General features: G+C 40.2%; 1 protein-coding gene across 4 annotated transcripts in view; it reads right to left on the bottom strand.

Moving 5' to 3' along the window:
• Positions 1-13,332: 13,332 nt before the first annotated feature.
• igsf5b (immunoglobulin superfamily, member 5b) overlaps positions 13,333-15,039 on the bottom strand; it is an 18,208-nt gene continuing 16,501 nt past the window's right edge. For 2 of the 4 annotated variants that reach the window (XM_008275948.1, XM_008275947.1), the window contains exons 9-10: positions 14,678-14,742; positions 13,333-13,764 (exon numbers count right to left, since the gene is read on the bottom strand). In XM_008275948.1, the coding sequence (XP_008274170.1) occupies positions 13,654-13,764; positions 14,678-14,742 (176 nt within the window). In that variant the 3' untranslated portion in view covers positions 13,333-13,653. The remainder of the gene's footprint in view (positions 13,765-14,677; positions 14,743-15,039) is intronic. The other 2 variants (XM_008275950.1, XM_008275949.1) reach the window with 2 other exon arrangements.

The following is a 15,039-nucleotide window of genomic DNA, read 5'->3' as shown; positions in this document are numbered from 1 at the left end:
TGGAGGCAAACTGAGTGTGTGTTAATAACTGAGGGTGATGATAATATGAGAAGCACTTGCCTCGAGGTGATGTAAGTCCTGTCACAGTAAAGTAGATTTTTTAATCTGTCTGTGTGTCTCATTCAGTTTCTCTCTGTCTTCATGAAGCTACAGCAGAAGGTCACATTAATCTCAGTGCCCATCGCACACCTCTATTATTTCTCTATTATTATTCCAGATCCTCATCTTTCTATATTAACTCTTTATCAGAGCAGCTCTTTCTGCGAAGCTTCTTACTTAATCTCCACTGATTCAGAATCAGGGCTCTACTTAAAGCTCATTATGTCACTTAGCTAAACTCACCTCATCTACAGCTCCGTCTTCTGATATCTAAAATGCCCCGAGGCAGTGGCTGAGTTTTACTATTTTAGCAATAAACCCATTTTTTAAAATATATTTATGCCTCTACAAACATGAAGTTAGCTGCTTGCCAGCTTCTTAGTATTTGTCACAGTTATCAGATTATGATTGGGTCTTCAGGTGTTCAGGGCTTTTGATCAGCTTTTAAAAAAATAACACACTGTGATGACAACTAAGCTGACAAAGGTCACCAGTGAGCGGAGTTTTACTGCTAAAAGTTGCTATTTGGTCTGTGATAAGGCCGATTTTGAGTATGAGATAGATATAGTTGCCTATCACCATTACATATGACTAACTCTGTGACTCCCCCCGAGGTTCTCCTGCGCCTGCTCTCTCTGTGGATGTCTCTGGATCTGGAGCTCCTGAATTACAGCCGCTGGCCTCACCTTCTGTATCCTGCTGCCCCACCATGATGCCTCCTGTTACAAAAGGACAATAAATTCTAATAACTTTTTAAACTATAAACTAAATTTTTTTAATTCATCCTACATCCACCCAACCGGTCGAGGCAGATGGCCGTCCCTCCCTGAGCCTGGTTCTGTCTGAGTTTTTTTTTCCCCTGTGGGGGTTTTCGGTTCCTTCCCACTGTTGCGGACTGCTTGCGGACTGCTGAAGCTTATAGGGAATCCAGATGTTTTGGATTGTTGGGTGTTTGTCTCTGCCTTTGTGAAGCGCTATGAGATGACTTGTTGTTGTAAATATGCGCTATACAAATAAAATTGAATTGAATTGAATTGAATAGATAAGTGGTTTGAAGTCCTTAAAGTTGATTTAGGTGTTTATGTTTCACAGAAAGTCTTAATCATCACTAAATCTTTAAATGGCATTTATACTGAGGTCTAGTCCAAACTTACATGGGTGTCTTAAAAAATGAGGTTTTTCTTCCTGTCATTCTCATGAAACATTTTTATCCTCATGAAAACTTTAAAACACAACTTGAGCGCTGTCAAGAGCACATCAACCCAAGAGGCAGTGGTATAAACCTAAGCATAAGTCAGGTTGCCAGTCAGATGGTGCATCAAGGAAAGAGGGAATCATCTGTTTGGACTGAATCTGATGCCTCTAATAAACAACTGTCAATGCACACATGTGAAAAGTCCTGTTAGCACCAGCACTGTTTTGGCCACAACATGAAACAAAGGATGCAACAGTGCACACTCTGATGTCCCAAGCCTAAAGTCTCAGTTTCTCTCTGTCTAAATGGTAAAACTGTATATTTTCAACCTGGAATTAGCTTTCTAGAGACTCAGTTTTCACTGACTAAAACTGTGTTTGCATGTGACCAGAAGGTCAAAATGCAAATAACATGTTTTTAAAAATACCAGTCTATGTGTGGACAGCGATTAACGAGGACAAGTAAGTCCAGAAAAGTCAACTCAAGCGCAGAGTGCTAACACATGCTTACATGATCAAAATAGAAAATATCTTACATTCAAATTAGAGAAAGAAGAACCAAAATAAACATGTCTGCTACATAAATAATGTTTCAAGGTAATGTTCAAGGTAAAGTGAAAATGCAAAGTAAATCTGAATCTTATAAATGGTTGTAAAAAAAATAGTGAAAAGAGTGTTTGGGAATAGAAGATTTGGATTGTGCCACTCATTCACTCATTTTGCTCTGTCTGTTTTTTTCTGTTTGATCAACTGATCATTCTGCTTCTCTTCTCACCTGTTCCCACTCATCTCATTATCTCCTCTGTATATATAGCAGCTCTCCACATTCACTGCTTTGCCAGAGTGTCATTGTGTCTTTACCTCAGCACTGGTTTTGTTTGCCTGATTTGTGCCTTGTCTTTGTTAGAAACCTTCAGCACAGATCAAAATGCCACTTTGGGAATTTTCATCCTGAGCTGTGATATTTTTTTAAGTTATATTTGGCTGTATTAGGCTGTATCAGGAATTCTTTCCAATGTGTTAAACCACTCTAACGCACAGTCCAAAACATTAGCATAATCCCACAGAATTAGTCAACATACATTAAAGTTAGATTTCCAGTATCGTTGCAGGGCTGCTGAATTTATTTTGCGACACAGTTGTCTCTATTTTTCTGTTCACTTAAAATGTACTACTTTCATGCTAAAACATTCTTGGAAACAGTTTACCTCTGCTCTTTACCTGCAACACACTTTAGAGCCAGTTGTCTTAAGGCTGAGCTGAATAGCAAACCATCTTCCAAAACATATAAATCTTCTTTCTTTGTTTCAAGGCATCCAATCGCTGTCTCTCCTTTTCTTTCTCTTGCCACCTACCCCAACTGTTGTTGCTCAACTAGTGTTTTATCTTTATGTTAGAGATTGTCTTTTGATCACTGTGCAGGATCTGAGGGAAGATAAAGGGTATTTTACTACATCGAGAGAGTTCAGGCTGCGGGAGTAGAGCCACCCACACTTCATGTGCCCTACACCTCAAAAATCAATGTGTGTGCTTTACACACTCATTCTTGCAAGAATTGAGAGGAGGTATTTTTCCTGCAAAAATGATGATGGGTGTTAGCGATCGGCTGCCACTGAGCGTGATTTGATTGTGGTCAAACATGCACACAGAAGAAGAGTATGAAGTGTTGCAAAGGGGTTTTGATATCTGGGGGTCAGTTTGTGTTTGCATGCCATCATTTTTCAAATAATGAAAATAAACAAATTTATACAAAAACTGTGACTTTGACTGAAATCCACCACTGTGTAACTTCCTGTATAGACTTGACTACATCGTACAATTAGCTACTATGTTTGAACGATAAAAAGTAACATCTGATTCAACAGTATGGGGATGGAGCTGAAGTTTGTGCTACAAAACTGTTGCATGTTTGTCTCCTGAACTGCTGTGTCAGGTGAAAAAGTGCACATGGAGAATGTAGTTGGTCCTATAAGAGGCTTTCACTTCATCACAACATGCTGTACAGCTTAGTCCACAGCAGCATATTATCAAACGGCACAGCTGTCATTTTTGGATGATCCCCTTATATGCCCTCTGCCTAGACACCACATTCTTAAAATTCAATGTTTCCACAACCCACAGATAAGATTAAAAAAAAAAACACTTCAAAACATCCACACACTTATAGGCCTGATGTATGTTGGACTTTGAATGCTTGTTTTCCAGTGCAAGTGGTACAACCAAGAGTAAACCTGAGTTTGACATTCAAGATATGTTAGACATATAATGCCCTTTGAAAAGTCATTTAATACAATTTCATAAAATGTACTAACCATCTAATTCATTTTATTCTGCTGCTGGATTACTCATTTTCCTATTACAGACTAATCTTGATTTCTGACTGATCACCTTTGGATTGGTAAATGCTTGGCGTTATCTGCAAGAGTAGAAATACATAGGGGAAATAAAAAGATGACCAATGGCAGCACAAATCATCAATAAGTTTATCATTTTTTCACTGTGTAGAAATCAAAGAGACATTTTTCCGTTCATTCCATTTCCACGGTACTCTTGTTTTTGGAAATCTCTTAAATGATCAAATCACGGCCTGCATTGACTACCACGTCCTCTGGGCTTTTAGGAAGGCAATTGAGCAAAGCCCTCGATTTAACTGAAACACACCAATCAATGGCAGCAACATGACAAATGCACCGACAGCATAATAGCAGTTTGGAATATTGCAGTAGCAGCCTTATTTGTCAAAGTCAGCTAATTTTTTACTCTAACTGCTTTTGACACACATCCTGCGCCTGTTTGACAAACATGCTGAAATTACCCCTTTAAAAGATTTTTGCTTGACGGCTCTAACTTGTATTAATACATTTTAATAAATTGGATTTTAGGTTTATGCACTCAACTAAATATGACAAATCCAATCTGTAATGCTGATCATATGAGGCACCAGTTTTATTTATTTTCTTCTTTACATGCAGAGCTTATCCTATTTCTTCAACCATTGGGATGCTGTTCTTGCTTCTCACAATTAAAAAAAAAGTGGCATTAATGTATGTTCAGTATTCTCATCTTGTGATACCACAGCTTCACTCTGAATAGACCAGGCCTGGAGTTGCAGATGTTGCCACATGAAGCGTGCAAGACCTCAGGAAGCAGATGGTACGTTAGAAAACACAAGGCATCCGACCAAACTTCCTGGCATGCCAGATACCTGACCAATCGTCTGCCAGATCACCAACTGTTCAGGCAACTAATCAGGTGTTGGCTATGGTCAAACTGGATCTCAGGTGCCCAGTTGGCTCAAAGCGTCCTTGAATAAGGCAGTGGCTTAGAGCTGAAGTTGAACCTCAGACGTCACACTGCTGCTGCTGCCCACTGCTCCAAACATTTAGTTAAATGTAGAGAACGAATTTCCTCATGGGGATACAAATACATAAAAAAATAACTTCAGCTTAATGGTTCAGGCAAAATACCCCATAACCTCAATTTCCATGGTTTGACAGGGTGTTACATAATGATCTTGCACCGTCCCTCTTTGTGGTTAACCCTTCCTGACCCTGTTTCTTGTATGTAAATTGATATGTCTGAGCTTCTGACCAGGACTGGTGCCCGTCCTTGTTCCACATTCTACCTGTCATCCTTTGCTCCAGCCCTCCTTCCTCTCCTCTCCCACCTGCCAAGTCACATGCTCTGATCAAGCTGCAGCAACCGCTACACCTGGGTAAGAACTACACCAAAACTGTCAGTCAGTGCGGCTGTGATTAACATGAGCAGCTTGCCTCTGGGTCTATTGTTGTCTTTGCGTATAGCAGCCTGGTTCTTCTGTATCTTTTACCTGGTGGTTACTCGTTGTCTATGGTTTTGGTAGCCACTTACCAGTGAATGCTAGCAGCTCAGAGCGAGCCATAGAATAGAATAGAATAGAATAGAATAGAATAGAATAGAATAGAATAGAATAGAATAGAATAGAATGCTTTTTATTGTCATCATACACAGCATACAACGAAATTAAAAGTGAGTGTCAAAGTAAAATCAGTTGTAAGCTTGTAGGTAATCATTTATTTATTGAACACCATGATTTATTGATGAACAATATTTCATGTTCATCATCTGTTAATCTTTAATTCATGATCAGTTCCTTATATTTATTCATTTTCAGGGAATCAAAATGGTGATGTGCTTTCCAGGTCATACTGACCAGTCTTTTTGTAATGTGAGATGTGTATATTAAACAACTAGGGTCAGACAGAGAGACTTTAGGCCTCCTCAGGCAGAGAGTTTCAGTCTAAACAGGCTCCTTGGTCAATTATTGGAAGGTAGCTCAAGGTCCCTCTGGAGAAATGCCTTTACATCTCGAGGAAGCTGTTTTTTCTTTTTTTTCAGTTTCTGATACAGTCAAGAAGAATCCTGTAGGTTCAAACTTACAGTATTGATTTATAGCGAGCCAATGAGAGACGAGTTTTGTGTTCACTGTCATGGTATAAATAAGATGTTATTCTTGTTCATCTGGGGGAGAGAGCTGCCTAACAAATTGTCTCTCTCTCCCCATTGCAAAGAGATGAATTCACCAGTGATTCATGGCAGTGTTTCCACCACATGAGAAATTCATTTTACTATCTTAAGACTGTAGCAGGACTAGCTTTCACACCACACCCACATCCAGTTGGGAGTTCTTCTGTTAGGTAAACTGGGAGCAGAAGCACTGCCGCTTTGTGTTTCAGTTTTGTTTGCAAGTTTAGCTGTTTTCTTTTGCTTAGCAATTTGGAGCACTGTTACCTCTTTTGATTTTCTTTCTTTCATTGATTTAGCAGCACCCACAGGCCTCGTTTTCTGTTGCAGTTTCACTTCCTCCGCTTGTTAATTATATTACTAAGCAATAAATAACTTTGCTAAACCAAAAACAACTGGTTTTATCTCAGTTCCACTCTTCTCAGAAGAGTTGGGGACGTAACACACGGTTTAACTTTCTTTGTTGCATATAATACCCCCTCTCTCTCTCTTTATATTTCCTGTCACTCTACGTTGACTGTCGTATAAAAATGTAATGTAAAAGCATTTATGTTTAAAAATAGACCCAAATATGAGTCATTAACAATCAATTTAGGGTTAAAATGTGTTTAATCTGTCTCGTCAAGCAAAAAAGGCTTGCCTTCATGTTTGTTCGCTCAAGCATGAATCTATTGTCCAGTATCACTTTAGTTTTCACATTTTAGCTGATTGAACCTGTGATTCGTGGCAGACAGCAAAGAAGACCCTGCCTCTGTTTCTGTTGAAATTGCTTTACCCCAGCTGCTGTACAAGGCTGTCAGATTGAGCAACGAGTCGGTTCTGGATTTTACGAGAAGAGCTTTCTATTACAAGAGAGTTGGTGCATAAGTCTTTTTGGGTGCCCATTCAGTGACACCTGAATATCATTTATCAGAACTGCACTATCAGGGGATGTGGTCTGCAGAAGCGCTGACGTGGTGAACTGCTACTCCCCCCCTCCACTGCCAGCGTTGTTGCCATCTGAGCTGGGCCATGATAGATGGGAAGGTGGGGACACATGAAGAAATGGCCCAGGAGTTTGTACAGAGTTTCAGCAATCCCAACACCTCTGGGAGACACACAAGGACTCGGTGTCCATCAGGAGAACGTGGTCGATGTCAGTTCACCTTCACTAGAGTTTGGACTAAAATGAGTAGAGGCATATTTTAATTTGCACAGTTCAGACAGCTTTTGTCCGAATGTGCACAAAGTACATGAAACTGACAGAGGACATTTTGAAGAAGTTGAAGTTTATCCTTTTGACTTTGGTAGGCAACTGAGTAAAAACATAAATATTGATATGGAATATAGAAGATATATTGTCTCTTCCAACCATCCATTTTTTGACTTGACTTGACCTTTAGGTTAAAAACTGTCATCACTTCTTCATTTTATCCTTTTAAAATTGTGTGGAATGTTGTCATAAAAAGTGTATGAACTCTTCAGTCATGTTTTGTAAGGTCACAGTGACTTTAACCATCAAAATGTGATTAGTTCGGGGGAACAGTTGTGCCAAATTTGAACAAATTCTCTGCAGGAATTCATGCGATACTGCATCTGCAAGAATGGGTTAGACAAACCAAAAACATAATGCCTCTTACTTTCAGCTGTCACCAGTGCAGAGGTATAATAAAAGACTTGTCAACAACTCGAGGCAGTTAACAATAGGCCAGTACTTTTATTTTACAGTTCTCATATTCAACAAACAAGGGAAAACATCTTCATGTCAAGAAAATCACCAGCAGAGTAAGTTAACTGCCATGCAAAGAAACTGTTGTAGAGTTCATAACTCATCATCACCACATGCTAATTTCTAAAATCCATTCATAATAACCTGTTTCATGTTTTGAATATTCTACTGGACTTTAAAAAAAACACACAATATAAACTTTTAAAATGGTCAATTGTATTGTAGTATGTATTTAAACACAGACACACAAAACTGGGTAATGTTATGTGACTCTCCTACTTTGCTTCATTCCAAGAGGAAAATCAAACTTATGGAGGATATGACAGTCACTTAAATTTTTAAAAGCATTTTTTGTTGGCAAGCCAGACAAATCAATTTGCGAAATCAGTAGAGTAAAACACTAAGATTTATTGTGGCTAAAGTTAAAGACTGAATTTAATCTGACATAGTACACCCACAGATATGATGGGGAGGGGCTGAGCAGGATTGGAAATACCTCTCAGGCAGGTGGATTGCTCTCTTTCGCTGGCCTGCAGGCTACAGTCACCACTGACACAGAGATCCAATGCAAAAGACATGTAGCTCTATTATTATCTATTTTTCCACTTTTTAATTAAATTGCTCCGTCATGATCGCTGTGGTGATTACCCTGCAAAATCACTTGCTGAGTTGCTTTAAACAGCTAATCAAGTACCCTATGCTAACAAGGTTATGTCAAGGATTTTCACCTCAATTGCTATTAATGGCTCTGGACACATAATACAGTGCCACTGAGTAACTTTTGAAGGCCTTTAATTTAATAGGAGCCCCGTGCCATGGCACTTTAAAAGCATTGGCTTTCAATAATGAGTGGACGCGTTAAGTTATTCATCAGTGGTGCTCCACCACTGCTGGCCCTCAAGAGCCCAAACAAAGCATCAGCCGCTTAATTTGCCCTGACCAGTGCCAAGAGCGCCCATTTAATTCAAGTCAATCACCACAGTGGCATTTTGAGGCAGCAGAGCTTTTACGTGTCACCGTGGCGCGTTGTGCGTGAATAAATATTTATAAAGCTGATGATGAAGTGCTCTCAGGGTTTATGTTCCATTATCATATTCATGTTGGAGGACGACCAGCCGAGTCCTTGTGGTCCCCACGAATCCCACTTGAGGTGAGGAGTCTTAATCTATAGTGTGTAAACTAGCAGAGGAAGCCTTGCTACTCTTCACCCATCACATCGTTGAGCTTATTTTTGTCATTTAGTGTTAGCATATATTTTTCCATATTTTCAACACATTTCCTGTAAAACAAAGCAAAATGAATAGACGCTTTCCATGTAGCCAAAGCCTGTTATAGCTTATTTGTCTGTGCACTTCAGATTTTGACCAATGAGCTACAGCTTTGCACAAATGTGTTTTCTCTTCATGGTGAACATGGATACTGTAGTAATCCCACAGTTACGTTGTACCTGTGTGAATACTCAAGACAACAAACATGTTATCCACAGTTTAAAACGGTCTCCAGCAGCTGCACTATTTCTGATACCTAGTTACATGTGCTCAGAGCTGTAGTGTCTGACTGTTTAAGAAAACACTTGACCTTTCCTACAAATGCAGTATTGATCCATTTCTGTGACCCATGCACAGGGTCCAGAGGTCACAAAGTAATGAAACTAGGGTTAAACACATTTTTGGTTTTGCTCTTTACATTAATGATATGTGACAACAGCAAAAATAAAGACTTTTATCAGCCTTCACCGCTGTCTGCCAGATAAATCTAAATGTGTGGTTTTAAATGTGTTCTGTTCAGTGCCTTCTCCTTCAACAGCAGCTCTGTGACTGGGCTGTTAATGGACCCTGACGAACAGGAAGTGGATTGCAGAATATAACAAGCCACTGGAGACATCATGCTGTACTCCAGAGAACCATTAACCAAAGTTTCCATTTATTTATCCATAAACCAAAAAGAAAAAGAGTGCAGTGGCTTCTTGCTAATTGCCAACCGAAAACTGTGGAGGTAGCTGGGGAGCTGCACCCTAGCAGCAGAGTCTTCTCTAGTTGTCCCCAATGGTTCAGTTCCACTCAGTAATTTTCTGTGATGCATGCAGTGAGGAAGAAGATACCTGCTGTACTGACGTCCCTCGCAGACTGATGTTAGCACACATGCATAAGAGTCTGGTTGCTGGAGCGGCCGTAGAGACTGAGCATGCGCAGTGTAACTGTAGTGTCATGCTATGACGTGAGGAGGAGATCAGCTTGTGACAAACAGGAGGAGCGGGACAGATCTCCAATGAGTGACAGGTGCTCGCGAAGATGGCTGCAGCAATGGGAGGTGCAAGCGATGGACCTTGTCACGGTCTCACTGCTGGAAAGCCAGACAGTGGCCGGCCCTGGCCCGGCAGGCTCGGTGAGTTTTAGATGCCTCCAATTGATACGTGCACACCATTTTGTGGAGCGTAACTAAGTAAGCCCCAGGGAAGGGTAAGGTTAAGCTGGAAAACAAAACACTAAAGCAGGTCATGTAATAGGCCTCTCATTTTGCGGCTGTCTTTGTCAGGCCCACTGGAGGAAACCTAATTTATTTAATAGCCTGTCGCTTCAATGCCAGGCGTTTGGTGCGAGAAAACAGAAGGCAGCAGCGATGAAAGCATAGCGGGAGAGAGAAAGGACAAACACTTTCTTCACATTCACTGGCGAGATGTGATTTCCAAAGTGAAGATCTGTGTCAGCCATCTGGTGATAGAGAATAGGAGGGAACTATGTCAGCATGCTACTTTCAATAATGCAAACACGCATGCTGTCACTACATAATAGACAGTTCAAGGGGAGATTTCTGTGAAATGCTAACTTTTGTGTATTTATTATATTTGTGTATATATCTTTTCTTTACTTCCTACAGAACAAACCTGCTTTTCTTTTCATTTTCTGTTGCTGAAAGATGCAGAAAAGTTTTTTAAAAATAAAATAAAGCTTCATCAGCGTCCTGTGAAGCCTGGTCTCTGCCCTAGCTATTCTTGACTCCTAAGACGTCTCCAACATCTCCTTCATATTACAACATATTTTTTATTATAGGAAATCATTCAAGCTTACTGCAAATGAGTGCATTTGTTTTTAGCGGCATTTGCATTTGCATGGATTTCACCGGCATCCCATCTCTTATGTGCTTGCACTCATATTCAGATAATCAAGGTTGCCAGTGGAGACAAATCAAATCTAAAGCTTAAAGGCCTCGTCAGAGTGAACAGTGGCCTTCAAGTGATATGAAAGAGTAGCTATTTCCCATTCAGCAGAACACAAGCTGCTGATTGCATGCTTCCCTGTTTCTATCAAGGCTCTTGCAGTTTGTGGGAGGTGACAAATGATGCATAAATACTTTAAAAGAGCCTTTAACAAAGTCACAGCATCGCTCAGTACAAGCCTTTCTTGTCACTGGCACAAATGTTTATGTTATTTCTGAAAAATGATTGTGACATCATATGGGAAATAATTTAATTAACTAGGGACCATTTCGTTCACTGTCAGTAGGATTTCTCAAACATATAAAACAATCCATGGGTATCAATGGGACAATTAAACTGCCAGACACTCCACAGTGAAACTCTAAAGTGTCTGCTTCCTCCATCTCCACCACTTCACTCCCTTCCATCCTTTGCTATTAAGAAATGCAAATGTTATGTCAGCCACTACACACACAGATAAATCAGTTCCATGCAGCACTACGAGAGCCTCACCGTGGCATCATTGTTCATCTCATTGCAGCACCAGTCACAGCGTTAATTTACACTCCCGCCTTCACCGCTGATGCTCTTTTTCATAACCATTTCCGTTCCACAATTGTGAAATTAATTAAGACATTACCACATATGAAAGATGAGGAAACTGGATTATGGGGTCCCTGAAAACAAGATTAGACCTAAATAATTGAATGGAAGGAAACTGGTTGGCAATGAATCAGTTCTGTATAATCAGTTATTATTGGTGGACAAACTCTTTGTTATTTAATGTTTTTTTTTTTCAGTAGCAATAAATAACAACTTAGATATCAATCTATATGCAGCAACTCTATGAGATCCCTCCATTTTTCTCAGATTGCTTGGTGATTAGAATACCAGACAACTGCAAAAATGTCCAAAAAGCATAGATGATAGTAAGGAGGTTTTTAAACTGCTAACAGCTTGTACACTCTCAAAATAATGTGTGAAAGGATAATTATGGTTTATTAACACTTCAGTTTTATTTTGGTATATTTTAGCCAGTCATTACTATGAATAATAATTACACTGCACTGCCAAGTTTATCGCTGAGATCTGGGAACACAGCGATGCCACTAAAAAGAAACCAAACAGGGAAACAAACATTGGCAGACAGACAATCACGAAAGTTATGAATAAAGTGTAAAAAAAAAAAAAATTACATAAAGCCATCGTATGCAATGTACGAAGTGTGTCAGAAAAGTACCAGGACTGGTGTCACAAAAGATACAGTGCAAATCCAAACTACAAACTACAAGTTTTCCCCTTCAAAGTGATCCCCTAGAGTCTAACACACTTTCCCAGCCTTCTCTGCCACGCCACCATGCAGTCCTGGAAGGATTCTTCTGGGATCCTCCACAGCTCTGTCGTCACAGCCATCTTGATGTCGTCCACATCTTCTGTCGTCCCCTTGATGACCCCCTTGAGCTCGGGGAAGAGGAAAAAATCCCACGGAGTCAGGTGGAGTGAGTAGGGAGGTTGCTCCAGCACAGTGATGTTCTTCTCAGCCAGGAGCTGTCGGATGCTCAGGGCATTGTGAGCAGGCTGTTGTCATGGTGAAGCAGCCACGACTTGTCCTGCCACAACTCTGACCTCTTCTCGCTCACTGAACAAAGCAAACACCGCAGGATCTCTTTGTAGACGTGCTGGTTGAGCATCTGAAGGGGAAAACTCATAGTTTGTAGTTTGGGTTTGAAATATAGCTTTTGTGACACCAGTCCTGGAACTTTTCTGACACACCTCGTATTCCTGAAGCATGTTTGTATTGTATTTGTTGAACGTCTCTTTATATCCTGACAGCAATCAATAAATAGATTAAGTGTTGTGGTAATAAAAAGAAAACAAAAACTATTATCTGTGGCAGTCAAATGCCTGGAAAAAGTCTGTCCTATCATTGCATTCAGTCTGCATGAGAGGACTGGATGGCCTACTCGCTTGTTTACATACCTGCCCACCTCTCTGCCTGTGCACTAATTGGACATCACAATGTTACACACAGCAACCTAAACTTGCAGCATCTTGCACTGCAAATACACCAGACGATTACATCCATTTGTATTTAAGGTTCTTTAAAAGCTCTTAGTGGTTTCCATCATCCTCAGTGCAATATGTTTACACCTGTGTATATGTTCTTCCTTTGGTCTACCTTTGAGCAAGTGTTTAATCACATTTGTCTAATTTTCATCTATATTGGCTTTAAACGAGGTGTTTTGTAAATGTGGTGATGTAGGTCTATTTGTATTCTTTAAGACATGAGGTAGTTTTAATGCCCTGTGCGCCTCTCCCCACCAGTGCTTTCTGTCATAGGTTAGTCCTTTGGCTGCACTGTTTTTGGAGGTGTGGTTTTATAGAGATTCCTGAAGGTCGGCTGTGGGTTTCCAGCTTTTTCTTGGTGTTTCTACAATCCAGCATGCTCTCCATACTCTACATTGTAACGATGACCGATATATGATCTGTATTTGAGATGCAAGTTCAAGTTGCTTAGTATGAGCATCTGAGAGTGGTTGCATTTTTCACACCTTTAATGTGGTGTTGCTGAGAACCCACACTTCAGCAATTATCTTGTTGAGAACAACTGAAAAATAATGATAGCCAAAGCTACAAAATATGGTTTTAATAAACTGAAATTTTCATTTCGATGTTCACATCTGAGGATGAAAATACTTACTTCAAGATATCTATCAAATGTAGATATTCATATAAGAATATTAAAAGCACGCAAAAACACCATTTATTGAAAATAGAAGTACATTGAGTCATGTATTCTAAAAACTGTTGTCTGCTGTTTTTAGGATTCAGCTGTGTTAGACACATTTGGCTCAAGATCATAAAACTTTATCTTTTACCTTTACAAAAATATGAAACATTATACAAAAACATGCAAATAGTATATAAAAAATAATAATGTTTATAATAATGTTCAAACTGTTGTAATTCTCCTGACATTCTTGGAGCTTTCCTCTGCTAGAGACACCTGGGCTTGACCCTCGCTGTGTAGGGACAGGCTGCTCGAGGACACAACATCAGGGACCTGCAGTGCAACATCAAACTTTTAGTGTAAGGAACAAAACAGCAGCTACATTTCTTCAGCAGAGCAGACTGACAACAGCTACAACAATTCCTGTCTTTTAAAAAACACCAAAGTAAGATTCTGTGGAAGACAGCTACACCCCTGAAGGCCTCAAAGTGACCGTCTTCTACCTTCAGTACCTTCAGAAAAGGTATCCAATTACCAAACTTAAAGCACTGGTTCAAAACTTCAAAGACAGAGAATCAGAACTAAACTTGTGACCTCAAGTCAGAGCTGCTCCGCATTAGAGTTAATTGGGAAAAGAAGCTGCATAAACCAGCCCAGAGGCGTGCAGTTCGTCTTCATTATTAGAAACCAGAAATACCCCACAAGATATCAATACAGAATGTTATCTAGAATCAATGGGGCAATCAATTAAGCAATACCAGGTCATCCTCAAAAAAACTGCGACACAATGACCTCATCAACACTGACGGAATCAAGTTGTGGCAATGACAAAGGGCAGAGGGTACAAGGAGAAACAAGAAAACCTATTTTCTTTTTTTTTCAGTTATACCAACATCTGTTGATGTTCTGTAAGCAAAAAATACTGCTGATGGTAATTTAAGGAACCATGATGTGCTCTACAAATGTGTACTTATCGTGTATGACTAAATAGCATGTTTTTCCTCATCTCCATTTCATGCTGTAATGTGCTAAGATTCCTGATGTCAGGCTGTGTGATGGGAGGCCTGCAGAGGTGCAACCGTACATTGCTCACAATCTCATCAACATGGAAGGAAGTGGCAGAAAGTCCAGCTGCAGAATGACTAGCTGCATTATTCAGCTCCAGTTGATTTCTGTCTCTGTTGGCACTTTTCTCTCTTTCTCTCTCTCCTCCCATCCCCTCCCACCTTGTCCTTCTCTATCTTACCTTGTGAAAGCTGACAAAGTCCATCTGGCTACGTATTTCCGTGATTAGCTCACTGCAAGCTGCATCTGCAGGGCGAAAAACAGCTTTTTAGCTTGATCTAACCTAACAGCTCCTCTGACCGACTGCAGCCCACTTTAAAGCAGAGCTCAGCGAACAAGCAGGATTTTGGAGATTTAGAGGCTCAGAAGTCTGAGATGGGTACCAAGCAAACACAGCATCCTGTGTTTAACTCCATCTTTTGAATCTGCCTGAAAAACAAGCTGGAGTCATTTGGATGGCGGTCATGGTCTGCGACTCCTCCCGGTGTGTGGACGGCCCCAATGGTAGCGTTTCCACAATCCCTCAGTGCCATGCCATGCTTC

Source organism: Stegastes partitus, unplaced genomic scaffold, assembly GCF_000690725.1.
Source record: "Stegastes partitus isolate 25-593 unplaced genomic scaffold, Stegastes_partitus-1.0.2 Scaffold62, whole genome shotgun sequence".
NCBI classification, from domain to species: domain Eukaryota; kingdom Metazoa; phylum Chordata; class Actinopteri; family Pomacentridae; genus Stegastes; species Stegastes partitus.
This window is presented reverse-complemented; position numbering and strand designations above follow the sequence as displayed.